This window comes from Alexandromys fortis, unplaced genomic scaffold (genome assembly GCF_014885135.2).
Source record: "Alexandromys fortis isolate MF-2015 unplaced genomic scaffold, M_Fortis_MF-2015_v1.1 scaffold_63, whole genome shotgun sequence".
Classification (NCBI taxonomy): domain Eukaryota; kingdom Metazoa; phylum Chordata; class Mammalia; order Rodentia; family Cricetidae; genus Alexandromys; species Alexandromys fortis.
The window spans coordinates 5359383-5384469 of NW_026067953.1; the positions used below are offsets into that span (position 1 = coordinate 5359383).

General features: G+C 44.4%; 1 protein-coding gene across 1 annotated transcript; it reads right to left on the reverse strand.

Annotated features, from left to right (window-relative positions):
• Window positions 1–12386: 12386 nt before the first annotated feature.
• LOC126507262 (NADH dehydrogenase [ubiquinone] flavoprotein 2, mitochondrial-like) lies at window positions 12387–13214 on the reverse strand. The gene is given in 2 exon segments (XM_050151531.1): window positions 12387–12938; window positions 12941–13214. Coding segments are annotated over 2 exon segments (744 nt in total). The 5' UTR covers window positions 13194–13214; the 3' UTR covers window positions 12387–12447.
• Window positions 13215–25087: the final 11873 nt, after the last annotated feature.

Below are 25087 nucleotides of genomic sequence, written 5' to 3' on the forward strand. Positions count from 1 at the left end.
GAGTGAAGCAAAGTTAGTGAGCTTATTACATAGGAATAAGAAATAGTGCTTGCTTTGGAGAGAGGCAGAGACAGACAAAGACAGACAGATAGACAGGAATAATGGATGGCCAGTAGGTATCCAAGGAAGCTAGAGGAAGAATGAAGAGAATGCTTTTCTGAGAAAAGGTCCCAAGCTACATGGCTAAACATAGTCAAGAATTATGGGCTAATTTAAGTTGTAAGAGCTAATTAATAATAAGCCTGAGCTAAAAGTCAAACCATTTGTAATTAATATAAGCCTCTGTGTGTTTATTTGGGACTGAATGGCTCCAGTACCAGGCAGGACAGAAACTTCTGTTTACTAAGTGGGCTTCTCAAGAAAGTCACAGATGTCTTTATAATGATGTGTATGTATGTGTTGTGTGTGTGTGTGTGTGACTTTTAAAGTTACATTGTTCAAAGAGTGTAATTTATGACATTATTTAAAGTTTAAGCAAACACAAAAATAAGTGAAATATGAAAATTAAGTAAAAATATATGAACTGTTTTATATATGTCTCAGCTCAAAGAACTTTCTTTTGTAAATGAAACTATAATATAACTGGAAAACCACAATTCCTCTTTGTGGGCTCTTAGTCTCAATAGTAAAAGATGAAAATTTTTATTTTTACATGTGTTTATTTACTTGGAGGTGTTTGCATGTGCACATGCATGCCAGGGCATGTGTGTGGAGGTCAGAAGACAACTTACTGGAGTCAGCTGTCCCCTTCCACTGTCTGGGTTCTGGTGACTGAACTTAGGTTGTCAGGCTTGGGGACATGTATCTTTATCTACCGAGCCATCTCATGGGTCCTCATTTCAAAATAACTTAACAACAGACCCAGAAGTAATATCAAGGATCATTAGGGTTTGAGAAAAAGAAACAAGAGGGCAGACAGCAGCAACCAGGAGGAGGAAAATGGGCAAGAAACCTAACCAGACTTATTGAGTTAACATCCAAGAAAACAGGCAGGTCTAGCCATAGTTGCCAAATGCATGTGGGTGTGTGAGGAGTCTTTGGAGGAAACCATGGGACTGCCCAGAGTGTCGGGCAGGCATGCTAAGGTTAGCTATTTGGCCATTATCCAAAGAAGGGATAGAAAAGGAAATGTGAAAGGTTACTCTTTTTACCTGAGTTAGAACTCAGAAAAATGGGCAGGGGCCCTAAAACAATACCTCAGTGGTTAAGAGCACTGGGTGCTTTCCTAGTGGACTATGGTCGTTTGAATGTAGCTACTCCTGTAAGCTCACAGGGAATGGCACTATTAGGAGGTGTGGCCATGTTGCAGCGGGTGTGGCCTTGTTGGAGGAAGTGTGTCACTGTGGGGGCGGGCTTTGAGGTTTCCTATGCTCAGGATACTTCCCAGAGTCTCAGTAGACTTCTCATTGCCTTTGAATCAAGATGTAGGCCCATCAGCTTCAGCACCATGTCTGCCTGCATGCCTCCATGTTCCCCACTATGAGGATAATGGACGGAACCTCTGAAACTGAAAGTGAGCCACCCAGTTAAATGGTTTCCTTTATAAGAGTTGCCGTGGCCACGGTGTCTCTTCACAGCAATAAAACCCTATGACAAGGACCCAGGTTCCAGTCCCAGTCCCTACACGATGGCTCACAAACACACTGATTTCAGCTCCAGGGGCTCTCATGCCCTCTTTTGGCCTCTGTTGACACCAGGCAGACAGGTAGTGCAAAGACATAAATGTAGGCCAAACACCCATCCACACGAAATAAAAACTACCACCCACAAAATCCCAGTATCTGCGAGGTGTTTGGAAATGGAAACCTGCTCCTTTTGCTTTTGTAGTCTGATGCTTCAGACACGGCTGTGCCCTGCCTAAAGTTACTCCATGTTGTGCCAAACGGTGTTTTCTCATACTGTTCCTTACCCTAAAGGACTCCATTCCACAAGTAGCATTTGATTCCGTTTTGAGTTCAGGGTAAAATGACTGTGCCCTTGGTGGGTGTGTGGACAGCCCCATCTGCCTGGTACTACTCACAAGACACAGACTGATAAATAAGTTATTTCCAAGGCAGGTGGTTCTCAACTTGTGGGCCACCACCCCCTCGGGGTCACATATCAGATATTTATATGTGAATTGTAACATTAGCAAAATTAGAGGGATGAAGTAGCAACAAAAATAACTTTATGGTTGGGGTTCACAGCATGAGGAACTGTATTAAAGGGTCACAGCATCAGGAAGGTGGAGAACCACTGGTCTAAGGTAAGGGGCCCCCATATACATCTGTCAGAGTAAGTTGTGTCTGCGAGCACATGGGTGTCTTATATTCATATCAGGAAAGCCAAGCTAAGAACTGAGGGAAAAATGAGAAAGAAAGAAAGAAAGAAAGAAAGAAAGAAAGAAAGAAAGAAAGAAAGAAAGAAGACCCCTGACGTTGTGGTGGAGTTGGCCCTATAGACCTGTCTTCTGACCGCCCAGCGTGAGCATCAAAGGACTAACAGGCAGAGACTGCCAAGGGTGCCAGGAACTTCAGCTCAGTTTCGTCCTCACTATTGACAGGGTCTACTGGAATTGCTGCTGTTCTTCAACTCTGCAGCCTCCACAGTTCCCCATCTCGCTGCTGTCCTGGCCTCGAGCATGTGACCTAATGGCTTGAGTCTACAGCAACACTTTCCTTCCTTCCTTCCTTCCTTCCTTCCTTCCTTCCTTCCTTCCTTCCTTCCTTCCTTCCTTCCTTCCTCCCTCCCTCCCTCCCTCCCTCCCTCCCTCCCTCCCTCCTTCCTTCCTTCCTTCTGTTCTTCCTTTCTTTCTTGGCCTGTTTTTTCCAATATAGGGTTTCTCTGTGTGATAGAGCCCTGACTTGTCCTGGAACTTACTTTGTAGACCAGGTTGGCCTTGAACTCACAGAGATCTGCCTGCCTCTGCCCCCAAGTGCTGGGATTAAAGGTGTGTGCCACCACACCCCGCTTTGCAGCAGCACCTTCAACTGACCTCCAGTAATGTTAGTTATTTGACTCCTACAGGGCTTCCACACGCGCACAGAGGCCAAAGGTGGGGGGCATTGCGGGTCTTCATCTATATTTCTCTACCTTATTTCATTAAGACAGGGTCTCTCCCTGAACCTGCAGCTCAGTGTTTCAGTTAGGTGGCCTGCTGGTGGGTTCCCAGGAGCCCACTGTCCTTGACCTTCAATGTTGGGGTAATAGCAATGGACAACCAAACCTGTTTTGTTTCCTTTTCCTTGTTTCTTTTGTTTGTTTTTTTACACTGGTGGGGGGATTCAAACACAAGTCTTCATTCTTGCAGAGCAAATTCTCTTCCCCCATGAATCGTCTTCTCAGCCCCCTAAGAGATTCCTTTTGTATTTCTCTCAGCTTCCCCTGCTGCTGCTGGCAGTTAGACCCTTCAGAAAGTCTTTGAACCCTGTGTGACCCCTTTAACTTTTTCTGCAACCAACAAATATCATTCATATATAGATTTACAGTGTGATATGTAATGCGCCGTCTAAGACTTGGTATTAGTGGTTAGTACTGGAATAAAAGGACCCGTATTTGTCTTGCCTGGCTATAAAGGAAAAGGAAAAGCGAATCACCCAGCAAATCACTACTAAGGGAAGTGCTGCACCTAAGAATTTACGGTTATTCAATAAGTTATGATATCGAGAAAGACACAAAAGTGCTCACCTGTGTTTTTGAAGCGATGTATTCATGTTATGGGTTCAGGGTTGTCCCCATGGTCTGGAACTGGATGCTCCTGTACCAAGTCTAGCAGGCAGTTCTTAGTATCTACCTCCACTGTACCTTTTGACAGTTAGCTAACTGTGACATAAATGGAGTCATAAGTCACAGAATGATGTTTTGGTACACGATAGACCATTTTTGTCCAATGGGGGTTCGATACGGTTGTGTAGCCATCTCAATTTGTGGGACTATACATGACGGTTCTTTCCCCAACACATCTCCATTCTTAAACGACACGTGACTGAACCTAAGGAGGTAAATACTTAAGCAAGTTAAGCTCCATCAGAACTGGATGTCTTTCTTACCATCCTTCGTATGTTCTACACAGCTTTTAGAGCTGAGTAATAGATTCTTCACTAGAAATAAAAACAAATTAAGAATGTCAGAGGTCATTAGCTATCTGTTGCCTTTAGCCGTATGCTGTATAATAGGTAAGCCGCTGCTGCGAGAGGCTGCTGAACACTTGCAGTGCAGGTTGGATGAATGAAGGCGTACTGTGAGTGTTGAATACTCTTGGGTGCAATTGCAACACAGGCTTGGCTCTGAGGGCCTATGAAAAAGAATGTAAAATATATCATTGCTTATTGATTGACTGATCATATGTGGAAATAATTTTATTTTGGGATATAGTGGGTTAAAAAAGATACATTGCCGATCATTCATCTTACCTTCTTAAAAAAAATTGCGGCTAGTAGACAATTTTAAATCGCAGAAGTGGCTCTGGCTATGGAGACACGGCTGTGTTATTGCCAGCACCAGGAGCGCTGAGGTAGGAGCGCAAAATGTTTCAGGCCCGTGTGGCTCCATAGTAAGAAAGGCCTTGCTAGCAAGAGAGAACGTGGCCTATACTGCATTTACATAGGTTAGCGTGGCCTATTTTTACCCTGAAACAGTCCGATGGATAGTGGTGGTGTTTATTTATGAAGATTCAGAGTCGGAGCTGAGTAACTCATTTACACCGTGAGTCAGAATCCTTGTTGGATTTAGAAGAGCAGAAATGTTTTGAGTGTCTAAAGTGAAGGTAGAGGAGGGCCATATCTTCTCCCCAGCTGGGATAAGATAGAAAAGACTTCAGGCTTTGGGCAGTAAATGGTTTTTATCACAGCTAACACTATGTTGTGAAGCCAAGAACCAAGGGTTTTGCTGTGATCCTGTAAAACTTGGTTTACAATGTCTGACAGCCACGTAGCCAGCCTCTAAGTATTTCTTTTAAAAAATATTTTATTATTGGTGTGTGTATGTATGTGAGTGTGTGCACACGCATGTACCCATGTGTGGAGGTCAGAGGACAACCTATAGAGTCTGTTCTCCCCTTCTACCTCCATGACGTCCTGGGGACCAAACTCAGGCCACCAGTCTTTGCGAGTTGCTTTACCCGCTGACCCATCCCATCAGCCCCTCCCACTAGGTTTTTCTAAGTTCATAGTAACCCTCCATAAGGTAGAAAGCTACACAGACCATCAGCTCTTGTTCGGAAAGCTTGCTGAATTAGGAGCAATTCAGCAATTAGGAGACATGCCAAATAAGAAATCATGAAGACCGTTAAAAATGCTGAGTTTTAATACAAAATAAGTCTTCAGCTTCATACTGTAGCCCCTGCGAAGCACCAATATGCAATAAAACGCCCCGTGTCTGAAGGTATTAAATATTCATACTGTGAGGGGGAAAGTCTCTGTTTATAGCAATCCATTTCAATCCGCCCCGTGTCTGAGAAGTCGATGCTCCAACATCACGTGCTGTCGGCCAATGAGCGCACATGACAGAGTGTTGTTGCTTTCCTCTAATGAGCGTCACGGCACTAAAACACACACTCTCATCCAATCGATCAGCCCTCTGCTGTGTTAAGTGGCTTCTACAGTGTGTTGTTTATGGTGTCTGATGGCATCTCTCTTCTCTCTTTTCGATTCTATGTGTAGGGGTATAATGTGTGTGTGTGTGTGTGTGTGTGTGTGTGTGTGTGTGTGTGAAGTGGGCATTCATGGGTGAGTGCGGACACGCGGGTGCTACGGCTCCTGTGTGGCGGTCAGAGGACAGCCTTGGGTGTCAGTATTCACCTTCTCCATTGTCCGCCATGGCTTCTACCAGGAGAGGTGGCCCCCAAGATTTTGAGGCTTCTTCAGTCTCTATCACCCATCTCATTAGAGGAATACGTTTGTTGCCGTTGTTGTTTTTTTCTGAGACAGGGTTTCTCTGTGTAGTTTTGAAGCCTGTCCTGGAACTTGCTCTGTAGACCAGGCTGGCCTCAAATTCACAGAGATCTGTCTGCCTCTGCCTCCTGTGTGCTGGGATTAAAGGCACTCGCCACTCTCTCGGCTGTAGAAACACTTTAGCATGACAGGTGCACGTTGCTGTGTTTAGCTTTGCCTGAGCTCAGGTACCCCATGCTTAGGGAACCAGTGCTGTACCCATGAGCATCTCCTTGACCCCTGGCTTCTTTACTTGACACTTGTTTTGTGTCCTGGTCAATGATTTTGTCTTGTTGACTTGGAAGGATACCCAGGAGAAGACGGGACTGGATTTCAAGCAAAGAGTAACAAGAGGGCTCTTGACTATAAGTTGACAATAGTTAGAGACACATCAGAGAAAACAAAACAAAACTAGAAATCAATGGGCAAGAGGGTGAAGCAGGACTCCTTGGGGGCTGTGGAGGCACCGTGCGTGTCTGTGCTCCAGGACAGGAAAATCCGACCTGTACAAGCCTGGCAACATGTGTGATCCTGAGTGAACAATGCCACAGGGATGGGACTTTCCTCAGCTCTCAGAGTACCCGATTGAATTGTGGTCCTGTAACTTAGTTTATGCGCAATACAATAATGCAGACTAGATATTTTCCAGTTTATTTTGACAAATAGGAACTCTTTGTGGCTTTGCTTTGCGGTTCTAAAGATTTATTTTTATTATTGTTAATTATGTATATGTGTGTGGGTCTCTCTGTGGTTATGTATGTATAATCAGAGCCTGTGGAGGTCAGAGGTGATGGATCGCCCATCCCTGAACTAGAGTTATAGGAGACTGTGAGCCACCCAACAAGGGTGCTGGGAAATGAACTCAGATCTTTTGCAAAAGCAGTATATGATCTTAACTCTGAGTCATCTTTCCAGCCCCTCTTTAGCTTGTTTGTTTTTACTAGGGTCTTGCTATCTAACTCAGGCTGACCTTGGACTCCACCCTCCTTCTTCAACCTCCCCAGCTCTCGGGTTACAGATGCAAACCACCACATCTGGTCCTTGGGCCCGCTTCAGCAAATCTATGTTTTAATGTATTTATTTTATTGTGTGGGCATGAGTGTTTTGCTTGCATGTACGGATGTGTACCAAGTGCATGCCTGGTGCCCTCCATGTTCAGAAGAGGACATCCAGTCTCATGAAACTAGACTTAAGGACAGTTGTAAGCTGTCATGTAGATACTGGGAACCGAACCCAGGTCCTCAGCAAGAGTAACAATTGCTCTTATCTGCTGAGCCAGTTCTCCAGCCCCCAACATCTATTCTTAGATGCAGTAGAACCTGACATGTTTCATTCATTATATAGTCAGCTATCTAAATATCTTGAAAATAGTTTATTTTCTAAAGTGAGCTTAATCTTTTCCTGTGAATATTTTTCAAACCATTTATTTCCATGACAAACCTTGTCGTAACAAAGTAATCTCTGAGCTGATTTCTGGCCACATCATGACAAATTCTAAATCAGCACCATCTAAATGAGAGCCCCGCTAGCTACACTTCAGCACCTGTCATTAATCGCTTCATTAAATTATTATTACTATTATCATCATCATCATCATTATTTTGGTTAAGAGGTAGCAAAATTTTGTTCTCTTAAGTTGAGGTTTAAATTGCAGAGGGAAAGATGAACCCTTTAAGGAAGACAGTCGGCTTCAGAAAGCAGTTTGTATTCCGCTCTGAGTTAGAGATGGTTACCAAGGAGACCGCTCAACTTCATCAATAGCCTTCTCGGGCTGGGAATCTACAGGGATCTCTGGAAGTGTGTAGAAAGAAGAGAGAAAGAAGGAAGATAAACGGAAGGAGGGGTGGAGGGAAGGACAGATTTCCCTCTACTAGCACAGAACGCTGTGATGGCTAATTTTATGGGTCAACATGGCTGCACCATAGCATCCAGATATTTATCCACACATTATTCTATTTATTTCTGTGAAGGCTTTTTTTTTGTTGTTGTTGTTTTATGTTAGATTAACACTTCAATTAGAAGTCAGTGAGTAAATGAGATTATAAGCCCAAAGCCTTAACAGGGGGACACTAACCTCTGCTAGAGAACCACCCCTCTGACTGCCTGTGGGGTCCAGAGGCAGCCGCAGCTCTTCTCTGGTTGACGCTCTTCCCCCACCACCTCTTTCTCCTGTCTGTGGACTCTCTGGTGAGGGGAGGAAGAGAAAACCTGGGCCCAGTTCTTGACGGCTCTGCATGATGCACGTTTAGAGGAAGACCAGCTAGAAGTGGACCGCTACAGAGCTCCAGCCACTTCTGGAGCCTCCCAGATGGGCAGTGCTGAAGAGAAATCTCTCAGCCATCTCCACGCTGAGCACTGTTGTTTACTGCGCTGCGAAGGAAAACAGCTAGATAGGCAGTTATCTACTGGCTCACAGGCTGTAGCCAGCAGTTGGCTGGCAGGTCAGGGACTTGGGAAGAATATGACTGGAAAGTTGGTTGCAAAAAAGTTGGGGAAGGAGTATGTGGATGAACTTGTCTGCGTAGGGAGAAGATGAGAGGTAGGACTGAGGTGTAGCTCAGTTGGAAGGACACTTGCCTAGCATGGAAAAAAAAATCCTGGGTTTGATCCTCAGTATGGCATAAGCCAAGCATGGAGGTGCATGCCTCCATGGAATTCCAGTATTTAAAAGCTAGACACAGGAGGATCCTGAGTTCAAATTTATTCTTGGGTATGTAACAATTTTGAGGCCAGCCTGAGTTAGAGGAGGAAGGGAGGGAGAAATAGAGAGAGAAAGAGATGGGAGCTGGGGAGTGTGAGTTCTCATTAAAGAACGAGTTTGGTAGAAGAGTTTAAAAATCAAAAGGAAAAGGGTGGCCACTGTGTGGGTATCACTCAGTTTCCATAGCTACTGATGTCATCGCCAATGGGACCATAAACAAAGTGATTGCAGTGGCAGGCATGGAAGTCATACACAGACTCATTGACAAGGACCTGCATCCTCAGAGTTGGTCTGGCCACAGGTTCTACCAAGTGCCCAATCTTCCAACAGTAGAGATCTATGCTGAATTCTCTATGTGGTACCATCCCCAGGGGGATCAGACAGACATCCGCTGCCAAGTTGGGTACATTTGGCTACTACCATAGACGTGGCAGAGGACTGCCTCTTTATCAGAACAGGAAATAGTCTGGATACAAGTGTGACTTCCCTGCACGCAATGCTTTTGCCCAAACTGCAGAATCATCATTTACCATGGTAGTCTTTCATACAGCACTGTTTCTGATGGAGGAACTCACACTACAGCGAATGAAATGTTTTAGAATTCGCTGGTCTCATCCCGTTTTCCACCATCTTGCCCTAGCTGGCTTTATAGAACAGGGGGTTGGCTTTTGTTCTTGGTCTTTTCAGACCAGATCTCAGATAGCCCAGTGTGGCCTCACCTTCACTGTGTAGAGAAGGCTTTGTCCTGAATTCCCTATCCTCCTTCTTTCGCCTCTCCAACGCTGGGATTATAGGCATTGACCAACCATCCTGGATCTGGAATGGCCTTTTGAACACTCACTTTCCACATCAGGTAAATGTCTGGCAGGACTGGGTAAGGTTTCTCCCAGGCTGCAGTATGTGCCTGAACCCACACCCAACACTTGCTGCTCTTTGAAGCGTGGAAATGGCGAGTGATACCAATCCCTGGTGTCCCTAGAGAAGCTCACTAAAAACCTGCTTTCCTTTTCTGCTCTGCTAGGACCTGCTGGTTTCTAGTCTTAGTGCCAAAGGGAGGAATGCCTCTCTAGGAGGTGCAGTGATGAGCCCAGTAAGATTCTTTCTGACTGCTTTGGATTCCTCTGCTCCTGAATCAACCAAACCAAAGGGAGGCTCTATGCTGGCTGGGATGCTGGCCACTAAGAGGACAAAGGCTGCTTCTCAACAACAGAGGCGTGGAAGAGCTTTGTCAGCGTATGGGAGATCCATTAGGTATCTTCACGTCAAACCTATGATTAAAGTCAGTAGAAAACTATAGTGACCCCATTCAAGCCGTACTAGTACTAGCCTGGATCATTCAGGGACAGAAATTGGGTCAGCCTACCAGGAAAGCAGGTATGAACAGCCAAGGTCCTTTACGTTACGGCAGAGCAAGAAGAAAGGTAGACTGTACCCAAGGACTGTTTTGTCTTTGGGAGAAAAGGCCATTGTGTTTCACTTATACACAATGGAAGTGTGTGTGTGTGTGTAAATGTGTGTACACATGCATGCACACATGTGTGTGTATGCAATATGCTGTTGGTTCTGTCTTTCTAGAACAGTCTAACATCAACATAATACAATATAGTACCATGTCACACTTCTACTGATAGAAACCCGTTTTATATATTTATAACTTTTTTCCCCCAGTCACTGTTACCTTGAAGAAAAAATGCTGCAATCAAAACTTGAGGACAAGGAAGGCTTCTGGTAGATGAAGCAGATCAGCCGGGGTGGGTTCCCCTTGTAAGAGTCCTCCCATCGCCGGGTGGCGGTGGCGCATGACTTTAATTCCAGCACTCAGGAGGCAGAGGCAGGTGGATCTCTGTGAGTTTGAGGCCAGCCTGGTCTACAAGAGCTAGTTCCAGGACAGGCTCCAAGGCTACAGAGAAACCCTGTCTCGAAGAACAAAAAAACAAAAGAAACACACACACACACACACAGAGACCTCCCATCGAAGGAGGATCAAGATGGGTTTTTGATTTTAAGCAAAACAAGGGAGGGACCGGATGAGCCATGTCTTAGGAGAGCAGAGGCACCACCTGCACCGGAGAGTCCTTCTCCCACAGATGCTGCCAGGCAGGCGAACGCAATTGATCCTAGGATCTGAAAAGCAGACATGAAGAAAATAGCACTTGCCAAAAGGCAGCTAGAGGCCTGGGCTGGAAGAAGAAAGATTCCAAATGGAAACTATCTAGTGAGCTTCAAGAATAGAAGAGACACCGAACAATGATCGCTGAGCCCTAGGGTGGGGAAGAAATGTAGCTAAGAGAGCTAGGTATATGTTTTCTTTAGTAATTTGCTCTGTGGGGCTATCTTCTTTGCTCTTAATGTTTGTTATCTGTTTTAATAAAGAGATCTCTCCTTTGTAAAAGAAATTATAATTAGGTGGTAAAATAAATTAATCTTTCTGCTAATCATACCTTTGGGAGACCTGGGTTTTTTAAGGAAGACTCTAAAACCCCGATGTGAGAATTGACACTGTTCGCAGCTGTACCCTGGTCGTGTGTACGGCGCTAACAGGAACTGAACAAACACAGCCTCGACCCCTCCAAGAGAGGAAAGGGTCAGAGGGCCAGAACAATGTTAATATGGCCACATCTGGATGAGGGTCAGCGACAGCCCTGAGCCCCCTGCACCACCAGCAGTAACGGTCAGGATAACTAAGCAGCAGGAGTTCCAAGCTCAATGGTCTTGAACGTTTTCAAGGATGAGGAAGCTGAATGGGAGAAGCCTCTATAGAATGGAGGAGAAATCTTTGAGAAAAAGTGGCTAAGAAGCTAGAAGTTAGGGCTGGAGAAATGGCTCAGTGTTTGCTGCTCTTCCAGAGGACCTGCGTTCAGTTCCCTGCACCCACGTGATTCATGGTGTGATGGTCTTGTCAGGGGGTGGCAGAAAACTCGGAGATGGGGTCTCATTGGAGGAAGCAGGTCACTGGGGTGTGCTCTGCAAAGACAGATCTGGTTTCTGGCCACTTCCATGACACGAGCAATTCTATCTTCCCCATCTTTCTTATGACAAGCCTAGAAAACAATAGAATTCCTGAAACCGTGTGTATTTCCTCTTAGAAATAGTTTCTGTTGTTGTCACAGCAGTGGAAAAATCTGACGCCCACAGGCTCTGAGGCCCAGGATGCTGCCTCACTGAACCCAGGGGTGAGGACCCACAATTTACATTTCCAACAATGTTGCATGGGGTTGTGATAATCTAGGGGCCCAACTTTGAAAACCACTGCCTTCAAACAAAAAGCTTAGGTTTCTTTTTTAAGATGTTATTTTTATTATGTGTTTGTGTGTGCATGTGTATGTACGTACACATGAGTGCAGTGCCTTCTGAGGCCAGAAGAGGGCAGCAGAACTTCTAGAGTTGGAGTTACAAGCAGTTTTGAGCTGCTTGACTTGGGTGCTGGGAACCAAATTTCAATCTTCTGAAAGAAAAGCTATTATTTGTAATTGCTGAACCACCTCTCCCAATCCCCAGATTTCTCAATATAACAATGCTGGTCCTTCAGGGTCTGGATACTGATTTTTTTTTTTTTTTTTTTTGAAATTTGGAGAACTTTTATTTCATCATAACCTAATACTGATAGAAATGACTTGGCAATTTAAAATGGTGACACTAGAGTAACTTGATTATAATAATAAGAGTCTTTACAGGTAGACTAAGGTGATGTTTTGTTGTTTTGACATAATACTTAACAGCTGCAAGTTGCTAGGTTATTGCTGAGCCATACAGTGGAGAGAAACAAACAGTATGAAGCATTTGCAGATAGGCTCATATTTTATTTCTCCAGTGACAGTTTTTACAGCTGAGTATAAGTTAAAGGCCTGCTTGCACACCAAAGTCAGGTCCTTTGGGTGGTTCAGTCAAAGAGGTAAGGCCTCCAGCTGGCTCACAACAAAAATGCCCACTCCTTGGTCCAGGTTTTGGAACTTTCCCAGCTCTAAGTTCATCAATAATCTCTTCAATATCCTTGGGTGTTAGGTCCTCATAGTAGTTGTCATTTATTTGAACCATTGGTGCATTTACACAGGCCCCTAAACACTCCACTTTGATAAGAGTGAAGAGTTTGTCAGGTGTAGTCTCTCCAACCTTTATTCCAAGCTTTCTTTGAAGGGTCTCCAATATGCTGTCAGAACCTCGAAGCATACAAGGTGGAGTAGTGCAGACCTGAATGTGGTACTTTCCAACTGGCTTTCGATTATACATTGTATAAAAAGTTGCTACTTCATATACTCTCATTGGAGGTACTTGTAAAACTTCTGCTACCTTGTTCATAGCAGATACGGGCAACCATCCATTCTGCCTTGGGCTAGATCCAGGACTGGAAGCACAGCTGCTGCTTTATGCCCTTCTGGGTAGTTTTTCACTATTGCCTCTATCCTCTTATAGTTTTCTGGTGTGAAATCAAATGGAGTATCTGGGTTATTCTCAGGAGTATCTCTATGCACAAATAAGGCTCCTCCGGCCCCATTTTGCACAGCTGTCTTATGCAAATTCCTTGTATGTCTTCCCCACTGAGCGGTGAGGCCAGTTGCCCTGGCCTGCAGCGCCAAGGAGAACATGGCGGGCCACAAAGTTCTCCAATCCCCTCCTGATGATTTTTTTAAGTTTTGTTGCCTTCCTGGTTTGCCCACCGTCCACCACCTATCTATTGTCTTAAGTTGAAGCATCACCTCCATTTCCCAGAGTGCCCTCTAGACAAAATCCAGCCATCTGTCTTTCACGTTCCCACTGACTTCGTGTGTATCCCAGAGTGTGTATCTGAGTTTATGCAAGCCATTTGTGTGCCCCGGGCTGCCTCACCCACTGCCTGTGTGCCCCATGAAGACACCCATATAGTTATCCATGTTAGTGTCCCCTGCTCTAGACCATTGTCGGTGCTGAATTGGCATTTCTGCATGCCTTAGGCTCACTATAAATAGCAATGAATGACTTTTTATTGACACTGTCTCTAAGACAGAAACCCTGGATGCATCTGCTGGCTCAAACCCCTAGGATTAGGTTGTTGCCAGTGACTCAGAGTTCAAGATGGTGCTCGTAGCAAAAAAAAAAAAAGCAATCTGTTAACTGCCAGCAGCTATCCATGATCTTGTTTAAAAGTCACACACCACACCACACCACACACACACACACACACACACAAAAACACAAACACACACACTTAGTATGAAGGTAAAGACACATCAAAGTCATCATTGGAAACTAGGACTGATAAGATAGACAATAAACCAAAATCTTGTGTTTGTCTCAGAAACTGTGTATGGTTCAGTGGAGACTGAAGACGGTTCCACATTCACCCCGGAGGTTCAGCATCGAAACAAGGACATCAGCATGTTAGAAAGCTTTTCTAAACACTTTCCACAAACATCACTCAGAAACCCCATAGAGAACAATCTACAGGGTTATGGTAACAAAATATAGAAGGGCTTTAAATTATTTTTAGATTCTGCACAGAATCCAAGAGGTAAGGAGAAAAAAGACTGTCCATAAAACCATCAGATGTGACCGCAGGTGAAAAGTGAGTTTTTGGACTGTGAGATGACTCAGCGAGTGAAGATGCCTGTCACCAAACCTGATGACCTGAATTCAGTCTCCAGGACCCGTGTGGTAGAATGTGAGTACCAGCTCCCGCAAGGTGTCCTCTGGCCTCCACACATGTACTATGTCAAATATGTGAGTTTCATGTGTGCATGCTCTTATGAACACATACACATACATAATACATACATAATACATACATATACTTGCAAGATAGTAGATAGATAGATAGATAGATAGATAGATAGATAGATAGATAGATAGATGTAGTACAAAATTGTAAGTGGACTTTCTGCCCTGAGCTTGGCGTTGTTTATCCTCATCTTCTAGATAGGTACAACTGAAAAGAGGTATTTGTTTACATAAGCACATTACATACAGTCTGCCATTTTATTATGGGATCCTACATGAGCCATATTTGGTTTGATTACTCATTAACTGTTACCCAGGATAAACTCCTTTCAAAGATGACTCAAATCCAAGTTCATTGACCGACTCTACTCAGATTCAAGGGGGATATGGGGCAAGCACGCCCAGCAATGGGAATCTTGGGGATTACCTTAGCATTTTGTCTGCTATAGACAACACTGATAAGAAAGAAAGAAGAAAGAAAGAGAAAGAAAGAAAGAAAGAAAGAAAGGGAAAGGAAAGAGAGGGAGGAAGAAAGGAAGGAAAAAAGAAAGAAAGAAAAAAGAGAATTCAAGTGGAGGGAGACTTTGAAATAAGTACAAGCTCCAGGTCGCAGGAGCTGTTGCTATTTAAATAATAACTAATTTACCAAGATCTGTGAGATTTTTCTTGTAATTGAATGCAGGCTTCAATGTGGATCATGGCTTACATACAATAGCTTCCCTCCCAAGGAAGTTGTGAGTACCGTTTTGTCCACGGCCACATGGAATATGAACAAGACCCTTAGAAGGGAGCGCAAAGCACTGGTGGGAATTGTTCAGTAAGTGTTGGCCTTACATGTGCAAGGACTTGAGTCCAATTCCCGGAGCTCATGTTAAAAAAATAGCCAGACATGGAGGTGCACTGGGGAGGTGGAAGATGAAAACTCGTGGATCCCCAGGACTCCCTGGCAAGCCAACCTAGACAACTTAGCCAATTCCAGGCCAGTGAGGGATCCTGTCCCCAAAAGGAGGAATCTGTTTTCCGCATGCTTGTGCATATGTGTGTTCAAACCTAGTGCACATACGCATGCACACAGAACAAACACAAGAAAATATTAGTCCATAAATAAAGACGATAGTCCTGTTTTGTGGTTCCTGCTGTTACTGGCTGGCCGGAGTTTCTAGCCTTATGCTAGTCTCCTGCAAAACCCAATTGCTGCCTAGAGGAACCAACTGACTTGCTGGCTTGAACCCCCTCACTCCAGACTTGGCCCCTTGGACGGCAAACAGGGCTTCCATCCTCAGCTTTGGAAATGGGGATGGTCAGATACTCTGCGACACTCTCTATAACTCATCTTCCTTTTTGACCGTGTCTCTCTCCCACTGTGACTTGGGCTCTGGGAAGGAGACTTTAAGGACTGATTTTAGGGTGGTGTGAGCAGACAGAAAAACAAACAAACAACAACAACAAAAAAAAAAACCCACCTTATTCAGCATGTGGTTGCCCTGAATATAAACTTCATCCACTGATTATAAAGGAAGCAGAGAGGTAATTGTTTGTTTTAAAGAATCATGTAGGGAAAACACTTATCAGCTTGAAAAAAATTACATCCTTAGAATTTTAAATTTCACAAAGGAACTGTGTTTTTGGTTTCGTTTTGTGTTGTGTTTTTATGTTCTACGCAGTGGTTTTAAGAAATTCGATTTCAAAGCTATACCTGGATCTGAAATGGCCTCGTGCAGTAGGTCGTCCTTCCACGTAAACACTGTGTTTGCATACTAACCTCCATCAGGGCTTCCACTGGGTGGAGGTGTTTTACGGGCATTTATCCTCTTGCCATCAGAACAACAGAACAAAAATAAAGGCATATTAGCACTAATAACAAAACCGAGCCCCGAATGCAGACTTCCCAGTCAGTTACATCTGTGGCAGGCTCAGTTTTTAGCCCAATTCCATCCGTTCGGAAGCCCTTCTGCTGTTGAGCAGATTTTTGGTTTATCATTTTAATTTTGATGTTTTTTTCCCCCTTCTCCATGATCTTTTTTTCCCTCCTGTGTCTGAATCACCTTTTTGTCGAGGGTGGGAAACGTTTTTTTTTTCTCCCCCGCTGCTATAGGGAGGAATTGATTTGGCGCACAGAGATATTTTCCCTGTGATGTGAATAGAGTTAATTTGAACAGAGCTGTTTCATTTTAACAGCCTCGACTTGCACAGTGTGTATCATGCCAAACAGCTTTGTGTATGATCATCGACTGATGTCAGCATGGTTCTAGAAATAGTATTTGATAGTTAACAGCTGCCGCAGAGCCAGAAGGGGAACAGGAGACATTGTGTTTCAGGAGGGCTTATAGAACTTGTGGCTATTGGATTTATTTATTTATTTTACTTCTTGAAGAAATTAAATAATAGTAAGAGCTTAAGATACCAGGTGTAGGGTATAAAAGGGAAAGAATTACATTCCTAAGTAGGTCAAGTGACTCCAAGAGCCTCGGCATTCTGTGTTATGTGGTTATTGTGCCTTGAAACAATCTTTGATGAATTTAATGTCATTTTTATTCACTGTATAATCATGTACATGGTCTACATCATGGAACAAATGTATCAAGAGGTAGCGGAGTACTTTCTACAAAGAGCAAGACAATGAATATGCCAGACACTGTGGCCTGTTTGCAATCTCTGCTGCCACTACTCAGCTCTTGTTCCAGGGCCAACACAGCCATAGACACTCTGCGAATAAATGGCCGTGGCTGTGTGCCAATAAAACTTTATTTACAAAACAGGTAGTGGGCTGCTTTTGGCCAGAGTCCATATCTGCTCCACCTTTGCTTTGAATGGTCCGTGAGCAGATGCCACACACTTACATCCGGCACACCACAGAGGTTAAACATACTGGGATTCTTTCATGGTCTCATGACTCAAGATCCAAACACACACCCTGTGGAAACTTGGAGTCCTTTAATAGCCACAGGGGGGTACTTAATTAAATACACACACATGCTCGACAGCCATACTAATGACGGAATGAGAGTAACTGAGCAATGCATTGCTTTTGTGCACTGAGAGGGGAAAGACTGTGATCTCTGGGGTGCAATGAACCTGATTTTTCCCCCTTTTCTAACTTAAGTTAATATCACCTGTAAGGTTTGAGTTATCCTGCAAAACTCCAGGTTCATTGGCTCCTGTTTAGAGTGTACATCGTCTTAATGGGACATATTTTATGGTGATGGGAATCACAAAACAATACTGTATCTCAAAAGACCTAGATGCTTCATTGAAAACATTGTATTGTGAACTAGGAAGAAAGGGGATGTGATTATCTAAAGAGAACTCTTACAAGGAGGGGAAACAGTTCTAGGAAGAAATGTTGAAGCAGGGTCTTACATTTTTTTGAAGTGCAAGAACATGCTGGTGGTAAGGTATTCTTGAGAAAACCTTTCCACATCTACTCCATGACAACAACTAATCCGACGGTATACAAAGGTGGACTTTGCAGTGACTTGCTATCTCCACGTTTATTCTAGAAATGACATTTTAGCCCTTGGCATTTCAACAGCAAAGCAGTGCTGTCCAGCCTGGGGGTTTCTTCCCATACAGCATCATTCCCACCGGTAATGTCCCCACAAAGAGAGACCACTTCCCCACACAGCTCTCACTCTTTGCTGCATCTGAAGATCTCTTCTTTGCCACATCAGCATCCCTCAGGGTTAATCTCATCACTGTCTTTCAGATCCAGTGTCTGTCACCTCGGGAACCCTTTTCTTGCTCTTCCCTCCCTCTAGGAACCTTCCAGTCTCACGTCAGAGCTAAGACTGGTGCTTACCCTTGTTTCTCACAGTCTCTCCTCCACCCAGCCAGAGTGATCCTTGAAAAGCCTAAATCAGATCTTGTCACTTCCCTCCTGACATTCCCCTCTAGTCCATGAAGAATAAGACCCAAATCCTTCCATGCCTACAAGATTCTCTTGGATCTGATTCTTGTAGTCTAGATTTTTCAACCCCTTCTGGCTTCTCTCTCCACCCGCCTCACTATTCTCATCAACCCCACTCATTATAGTGTCTTTCTCTTTGGGGATCCTTGCACAAGAAATTGGGATAATTCAAAGAAGGCCTAATTTAAAGCATCTGGGCACAAAAAGTGGCGAGAGAACAGGGAACAGCAAGGACAGTGAGCTGTGATCACCCAAGGGAGGAAGCCATTGTAAGGATGTAGATGAGAGATCTGGGTAGAGAGGGGACCTAGACCACCACCAGCTAACTGAAATCGGTTTACAAGGATGTGGACCCGCCATGTCTTCTCCTCCATCTCTCTTCTCTGGGTTCTCATTGGCTGAAGCCAAATGGCAGCCATGAGGAGGCTGCCCATCAATGCATCCCTCTGCCAGGAAGCCTTCCATGGGTGGGAAAGAACAGGGAAGAAGGTAGAGAGAGTTGAAGGACTCTGTTACAACCACATACATAGTTCCAGATGCTAGCAGAGGGTGGGGCTTGGCTCAGGAACTTCCTTTTATCGTGATCCTTTTCCTCCTTCTGGCATTTCCCCAACGTCCAACTCGGATGGCCCTCCCAACGGGTGCCCTCTTATGTGACTAGTACCTGACAGTCCTCTCATTGTGGTGATCATGCATTTATCCGTGTCTTCCACAACCTGATAACGGCCCTGAGGTCAAGGACACCATATTTTCCGGGTGTCGCCGTTCCCCCAGCACTTATCTCTATAGCTAGCGCACAGACCCTAGATTAGTATGTGCTGAATAAAATTAACTAGAATTACATTCCTAATCCCCATTGTAGCCACGGCCATGATGCTCACTGACTCCTATGCATTTTCTCACCCCGTTTGAGAAAAGAACCAGACCTAAGTACTGGTTTGTTTATATCCAGCTAGAAAACACTATCATAATTAAATAAGACTATCAGCACTTTAAACGGCCAATTCATCATTTTTATCTAGATTCTTATCTTCCCTACACACAGAAGATAAGGCATTTAGTTCTTTGGGTCACTGTTTCCTTATCTGTAATGAAAGAGTTTGGCCAGTGTCCACGACGTCTCCCGATTCTTTATTCTTAAGGTCCTAAGTCCTTGGCTCCATAAGCTTCATAAACTCCACATCATGCTCGGGTCCCCGGCAACTCGCCCAGGCACTCCAGGGAACGCTGTGCTGGGTCTGTATCCAAACCTCACTCTGGACCACTTAGGCCCCTGCAAACCTGGACATGTGGTTCGTCCCTGCCTCTGCCTGTGGAGAGGGGGACAAAACACTTGCAGAGAGCTGAGCGCAAAGCCTACCTCAGCCCTCAGGAATGCCGTCGGACAGTGAATCTCGGACTCCAGGGGAAGGGCCTCCATGGAGTTCTTTTATATCCTGTTCCTAAAACACTGCGTGATTAACATAACTGTATCTAGTCTCTAGATCGGAAGATGTAAATTAATTCCTTGTGTATGTGCTAAAATACCAAATATGACTAAGATGTATAACCAGTGATTGCGCAGAGATTGCTAATATGCTTACGGGAAAGGGCAGATGCGAACTTTGTTTCTGCTTAAGTGTATACATAAAGTCAGTATAGCTACACTGAAATGAGCAAGAGTATGAACAGTTCAGGGAAGTTTTTTTCTGGGGGGGAGGAGGAGGGGCAAGACTTCTGTTTCTAATAAAAGACCTACCTGATTATCATATTGTTACCTAATTATTCCAGAACAAAATAGAGTGAGAACTTTTATTGGGTTAGGTGGGGCCAGGGAGTTACATTATCTTGCAAATCAAGTTTCTGACTATCTCGCCTATCTCATTAAATAAGAGAAGGTGTAACAGCAAATTTAATTACTGAGTGTGGCTTTTCTTACCGCCCCCCCCCTGTTGTTGTTGTTGGTTTAGCCCATCTGGTTTTCATTTGAGAAGAGAAATCATAAATCCCACAAACCAGCCACAGACTCTAATCCTAGCAAAGACTGGCATTACTTTAGCGCGGCACAATGTTTTTCTTTCCTCGGGTGGAAATAGATGCGCAGGCTTTCTAGTGGATTAAAAAAGACAATTGAGGAATTCCCTATTATCCACATGTATGGTATCTTAATTTCCTGGTATAATAGCAAGCCTCCAAACATAATTAACTATGTTTTAAATGCAAATTATTGACAATGCTTCATCTGGTTGAAATTATTTAAACCACATTAAGAAAGACCTACTTTCTAATGCTTGAACTTGTTTCTGTAAAAAAAATAATAATAATAAAATAATTCCATATCCTCTTTTAGGCTCAGCAATCTCTTCAAAATTTCACATAGAACCCAAAGCACCTTCCCAGCAACCCCGGAGAGACAACTAGACAAATACAACTGATTTATATGCAGATTTCAACCTATTTACCACACTTAGTCGTAAGAGACAAAATATTATATGCAGAATGTGTTCATTTAAATTTTTGATCAGATCTTCCCGCCACCGCCTGACGAGGAAGCACGTTCCAGGAGCGAGTACAATTTCAGAATAGAAGTCTCGAGCCAAGTTGGTCTGTCATGAGAGATCCACGCATCAGTCTGGCTAGATGGTCCATTAGTTTCACTCATCTTGATTGACAAGTATCACGGCAAGGTGTATCAATCCTGAAATTTCCACAGGGAGCACTAACCTGGCTGAGATAATGACAGCTTTTGGAGCCACTGTGCCATGGCACCCACGGAGGTCACCTTGCCCTACACTTCTAAGACATCTGTTATATAAGATGGATAAGATGCAGGAGGAGCACATGCGCCAGGTAACGCCACAGTGTGCTTGTACAGCGCTTTGCCTTAAAACAAACACAAGTAGCTGGGCGGTAGTTGTAGTAATACGAGCGGCGGGGCTGTGTCCCCAGCATCCCGGCCGCCTGCTAGCTTATGCCCCGAAATAACAACACACAAACTGTATTCATTTAAACACTGCTTGGCCCATTTCTATCTAGCCTCTTCTAGGCTAATTCTCACATATTAATTTAGCCCATTTCTAATCATCTGTGAAGCACAGCTAGGTGAGCTTACCGGGAAGATTCTAGCCTATGTCCATCCTGGGTCGGAGCTGCCTGGGAGAGAGGAGCCTGGCGTCTCTGCTCCAGAGAGCAGAGCTGTCGAGTGTACCCGGGAGAGCGGGCATGGCGTCTCTGAGCTCACTTCCTCTTCCTCCCAGCATTCTGTTCTGTTTACTCCTCCCACCTATGATTTAACCTATCAGGGCCAAGCAGTTTTTTTATTGCTTAACCAATGAAATCAACAGATTGATATATGACACTCCCACATCAGGTGGTGGCACATGCCTTTAATGGCAGTACTAGGGAGGCAGAGGCAGGTGGATCTCTGTGAGTTCGAGGCCAGCCTGGTCTACAGAGCTAGTTCCAGGACAGCCAGGACTACACAGTGAAACCCTGTCTTGAAAAACTAAAGAAAGAAAAAGGAAAAGAACACTAATCTTTGTGCACAAACACAGCAGTGTGTGGAATATATCAGCCCCATTTAGCAAACTAAGAGCAGCAGCTTCCCCGCTAGGGCCCCCAACCTCCCCTTTGACCACGATTATGGTGCCAGAAGTGAATTCTTTCCTGTCTGGTACCAGATCCAATCAGAAGCAGTTGGTTGTTCCCATAATACACTTTCCACTATTGGATTATTGAACCCATCTTGTCTGGCCTGTCAGTGGCCAGCACGTAGTAGAAGATTGGTACGGCACCTTTTCTGAATGTAGTTATAGAAGTTTACCCAAGATCTCGTGGTAGGGTAAACCTCATAACTTACAATCTACACTCTGTTTCACGTTTGTGGTGGCCTGTACTACATATGGGCCAATGAGAAATTCAGATGTATTTCAAGCCATTTGTATAGTAGATATTCCTCCCTCCGTCCTCCTTCCTCTCCCTCTTCCTCCTACCCTCCCCCCCTCTCTTTCTTTTTAGCAGTGGTGCACTTGTCAACTGACCAGAAGAAGAGGTGGTAATAAAAGCTGATCTCATTTTCAGTTATATTTAAACAGGATAATATTGATTAGCTTTGTCTTTTTAATTATTGATGTAGAATGCAAGAATAATATGTTTATTATCATTTATATTGCCTTTAAGCATAACTGTGGGCTTTCTTACTGAATTTGTCTATGTCTATCATGACGTTGTTACGGAATACACCTAGACCTCCAGATTTTTCTCCTGTGCATTTGAAGGATATTGGACAACATAGTCCATCCGTTCCCGGAAATGGAAGAGTGAAGTTCACCTGTACTTCCTCGTTTTGCTCCAGCAATGAGTTGGCACCATCTCCTAAGAGACTGCGGACTCTCTTCCCACCTCTGTGTTAGGAGACTTCACACTGGCCAAGGTACGAGTGTTCTCACCCCAGACTCGAGCAAATGTTGGCATCAGAACTTCATTCTGGATTGCTGACTGTCTCTCAGCCCACCATACCTTTGCATACCTTTGAGGACTGATGCGAAGCCAGTCCCTTTTAGAAGAGGTTCAGGGACATAAAGAATTGATCCCTTTCATGGCATCGCAAGGGAGCAATGGGGGCAATCAATGTGCTCCAGGGGCAGCTGGGCCCTGGCATGGTAGGGGCAGTGGCTGCAAGCCCACTTTCCTGGGCTTCAGTGCAATTTGAGCTTTGGGGAGAAGCAGGTCCAAACAGTGAGAAATGAGATTTTATGTTATTCTACTGCCTGAAAGACACTGTCCTGAGGCTCTTTGGAAAGTGAGGATGACAGGCGATGCCTTCCTCACAAGGTCACAGTTCTAGATAACAGTCCTCAGGACCAGGCTACACGTGTGCTGTCCAACAGAACTTTCCCACAGTGACGGACATGCTCTGTGTGGATGCTGCCAATGAGGTAGGTGCTCCCTGCACACAGCTCCTGAAATGCGACTAGTCTGAACTAAGACGTTGCCACAAGACTAGACACCGGGTTTCCAAGACAGAGCGTGAAGAAGGAAACGGAAATGATACACTAATGTGCTTATATTGATCACCGTCAAAATGGATATATCATTAACAATTAAACTCAGTTTAACCTGTTTCTCATTAATACGTGGGTTGCAGCTATTAAAATCTTTTAAGCGACGTACATGGCACATTCTGGACAGGCACCAGGGGAAGGAAAGAGCCTGGAAATGACAACAGACAAACAAAGCTAGATTAGCAGACGTCAAGAGACACAATTTGTATTGCAGCTTCCTCTTTGAGAATTGCCAGAATGCTCAGAAAATGCCTAGCCAGTGGCCAGCATGCCGCAGGGTGCGGAAAACCACACCCAGACATTTGAAACTGAGAAACAGGATTTTAACACGGAGATGGTATTGCGGCTGTCCACAAAGGGTCACAGCCAGGGGTCATGGTCAGGTGTATACTCCTGCGCCCAAAATCGATGTCTTCTTTCTAACCTTGGGGAGACAAAGAACAGTACCGTGCTTAGGAATTTATGTCAGGTCACAACCTACTTGGAAATCCAGCACTATCTTTGTTCTAGATGGAGACTCATCAGGCATAGACTAAGATTTAAGACCCCATGTAAGTCAGAAGGATGGTGGAAGCCTCAGAAAGACCATGTCTTCATTATTTTAATCTCAGGCCTTCAGATTTCTTAAGGAGGTTTAAAGAAATACAATGTAGTAACGTAGAAACACTTGTCAAAAAATTGTCTTTTTTTCCCCCCCAGAAATAGGCTCAGTTTCTGAATCTGTCATCAATCAAAAACATCTCAATGAGAGTTTGGAGAAATATCTCAGTGAAGTGCTTTTGTGCATGCATGAAGACCAGGGTCTGGGTCCCAAGAATCCATGTAGGAAGCTGGGCGTGGCACCATGCACCTTTAATGATATAATATAATATAATATAATATAATATAATATAATATAATACCAATGCCGGCGCAGCAGAGACACGATGAAGCTGGGGCCCACTCCAGCCTGTCTAGTTTAATTGATGAAACTTCAGGCTCACTGACAGATCTGGGTCAGAAATTAAGGCAAACAGTGGCTAAAGAAGACACTTGATTGATACACCTGATGCCAACCTCTGGCCTCCATATGCATACATACATATCCATGTGTGCCCTCACCCCACAAACATGTACATGCACACACACACATATGCACACGCCTCGTTGAGGAAGACCATTGCAGCCGGTGGAAGAAAAGTAAGTTTGGTTTTCACCCTCAGGAAACGAAGGAGAGAAAAAGAGGAGGGAGAAATGGATGTTTTCCTATTACACAGGAATTCAAACCATCGAGCCTCCAAGGTGCCCTTCTTTGATGTCCCTTGTGTCAAGGAGGCAAAGAGCACGTTCTAATTAGGAGAGCTAAGCCAAGCATAAGTTAAAGAAGCTTCCAGCACCCATGCCACCTGCAGGCCCGTGCAGAAGGAAGTGCACTGTGCAGCCCTGGGAGGGAGTGTGCCTGGTGCAGAAATCCTTACTTTAACACGCTCCTTCTGGGGCTTCTACATTCAGCACAGGGAGTGGGAACTGCAAAAATAGACTCCGTGTTTCTGAAGAAGTGAAAGACTTATTGCGTAATGGTGGTAAACTACATCTACTAGGGCCACGTGACGGCACGCAGACACGCGGTGCAACTCAAAAATAGCTACCGTTCCAGACAAGTATGATGACATTGGTTGTTCGCTTGTTTGCTTTGTTTAATAAGGCAGGTGGGTTCACATGAGTAAAGTGAAAAAAGAACCTGATATTGGGGAACACAGAGCAGTGCTAGCTAGTCCAAAAATCTGGTCAACAAATTCACTTAATTCACATTGACTTCTCCCCAGCTGCGAGTCTCGGGTTATTGCTCTCTTTACTT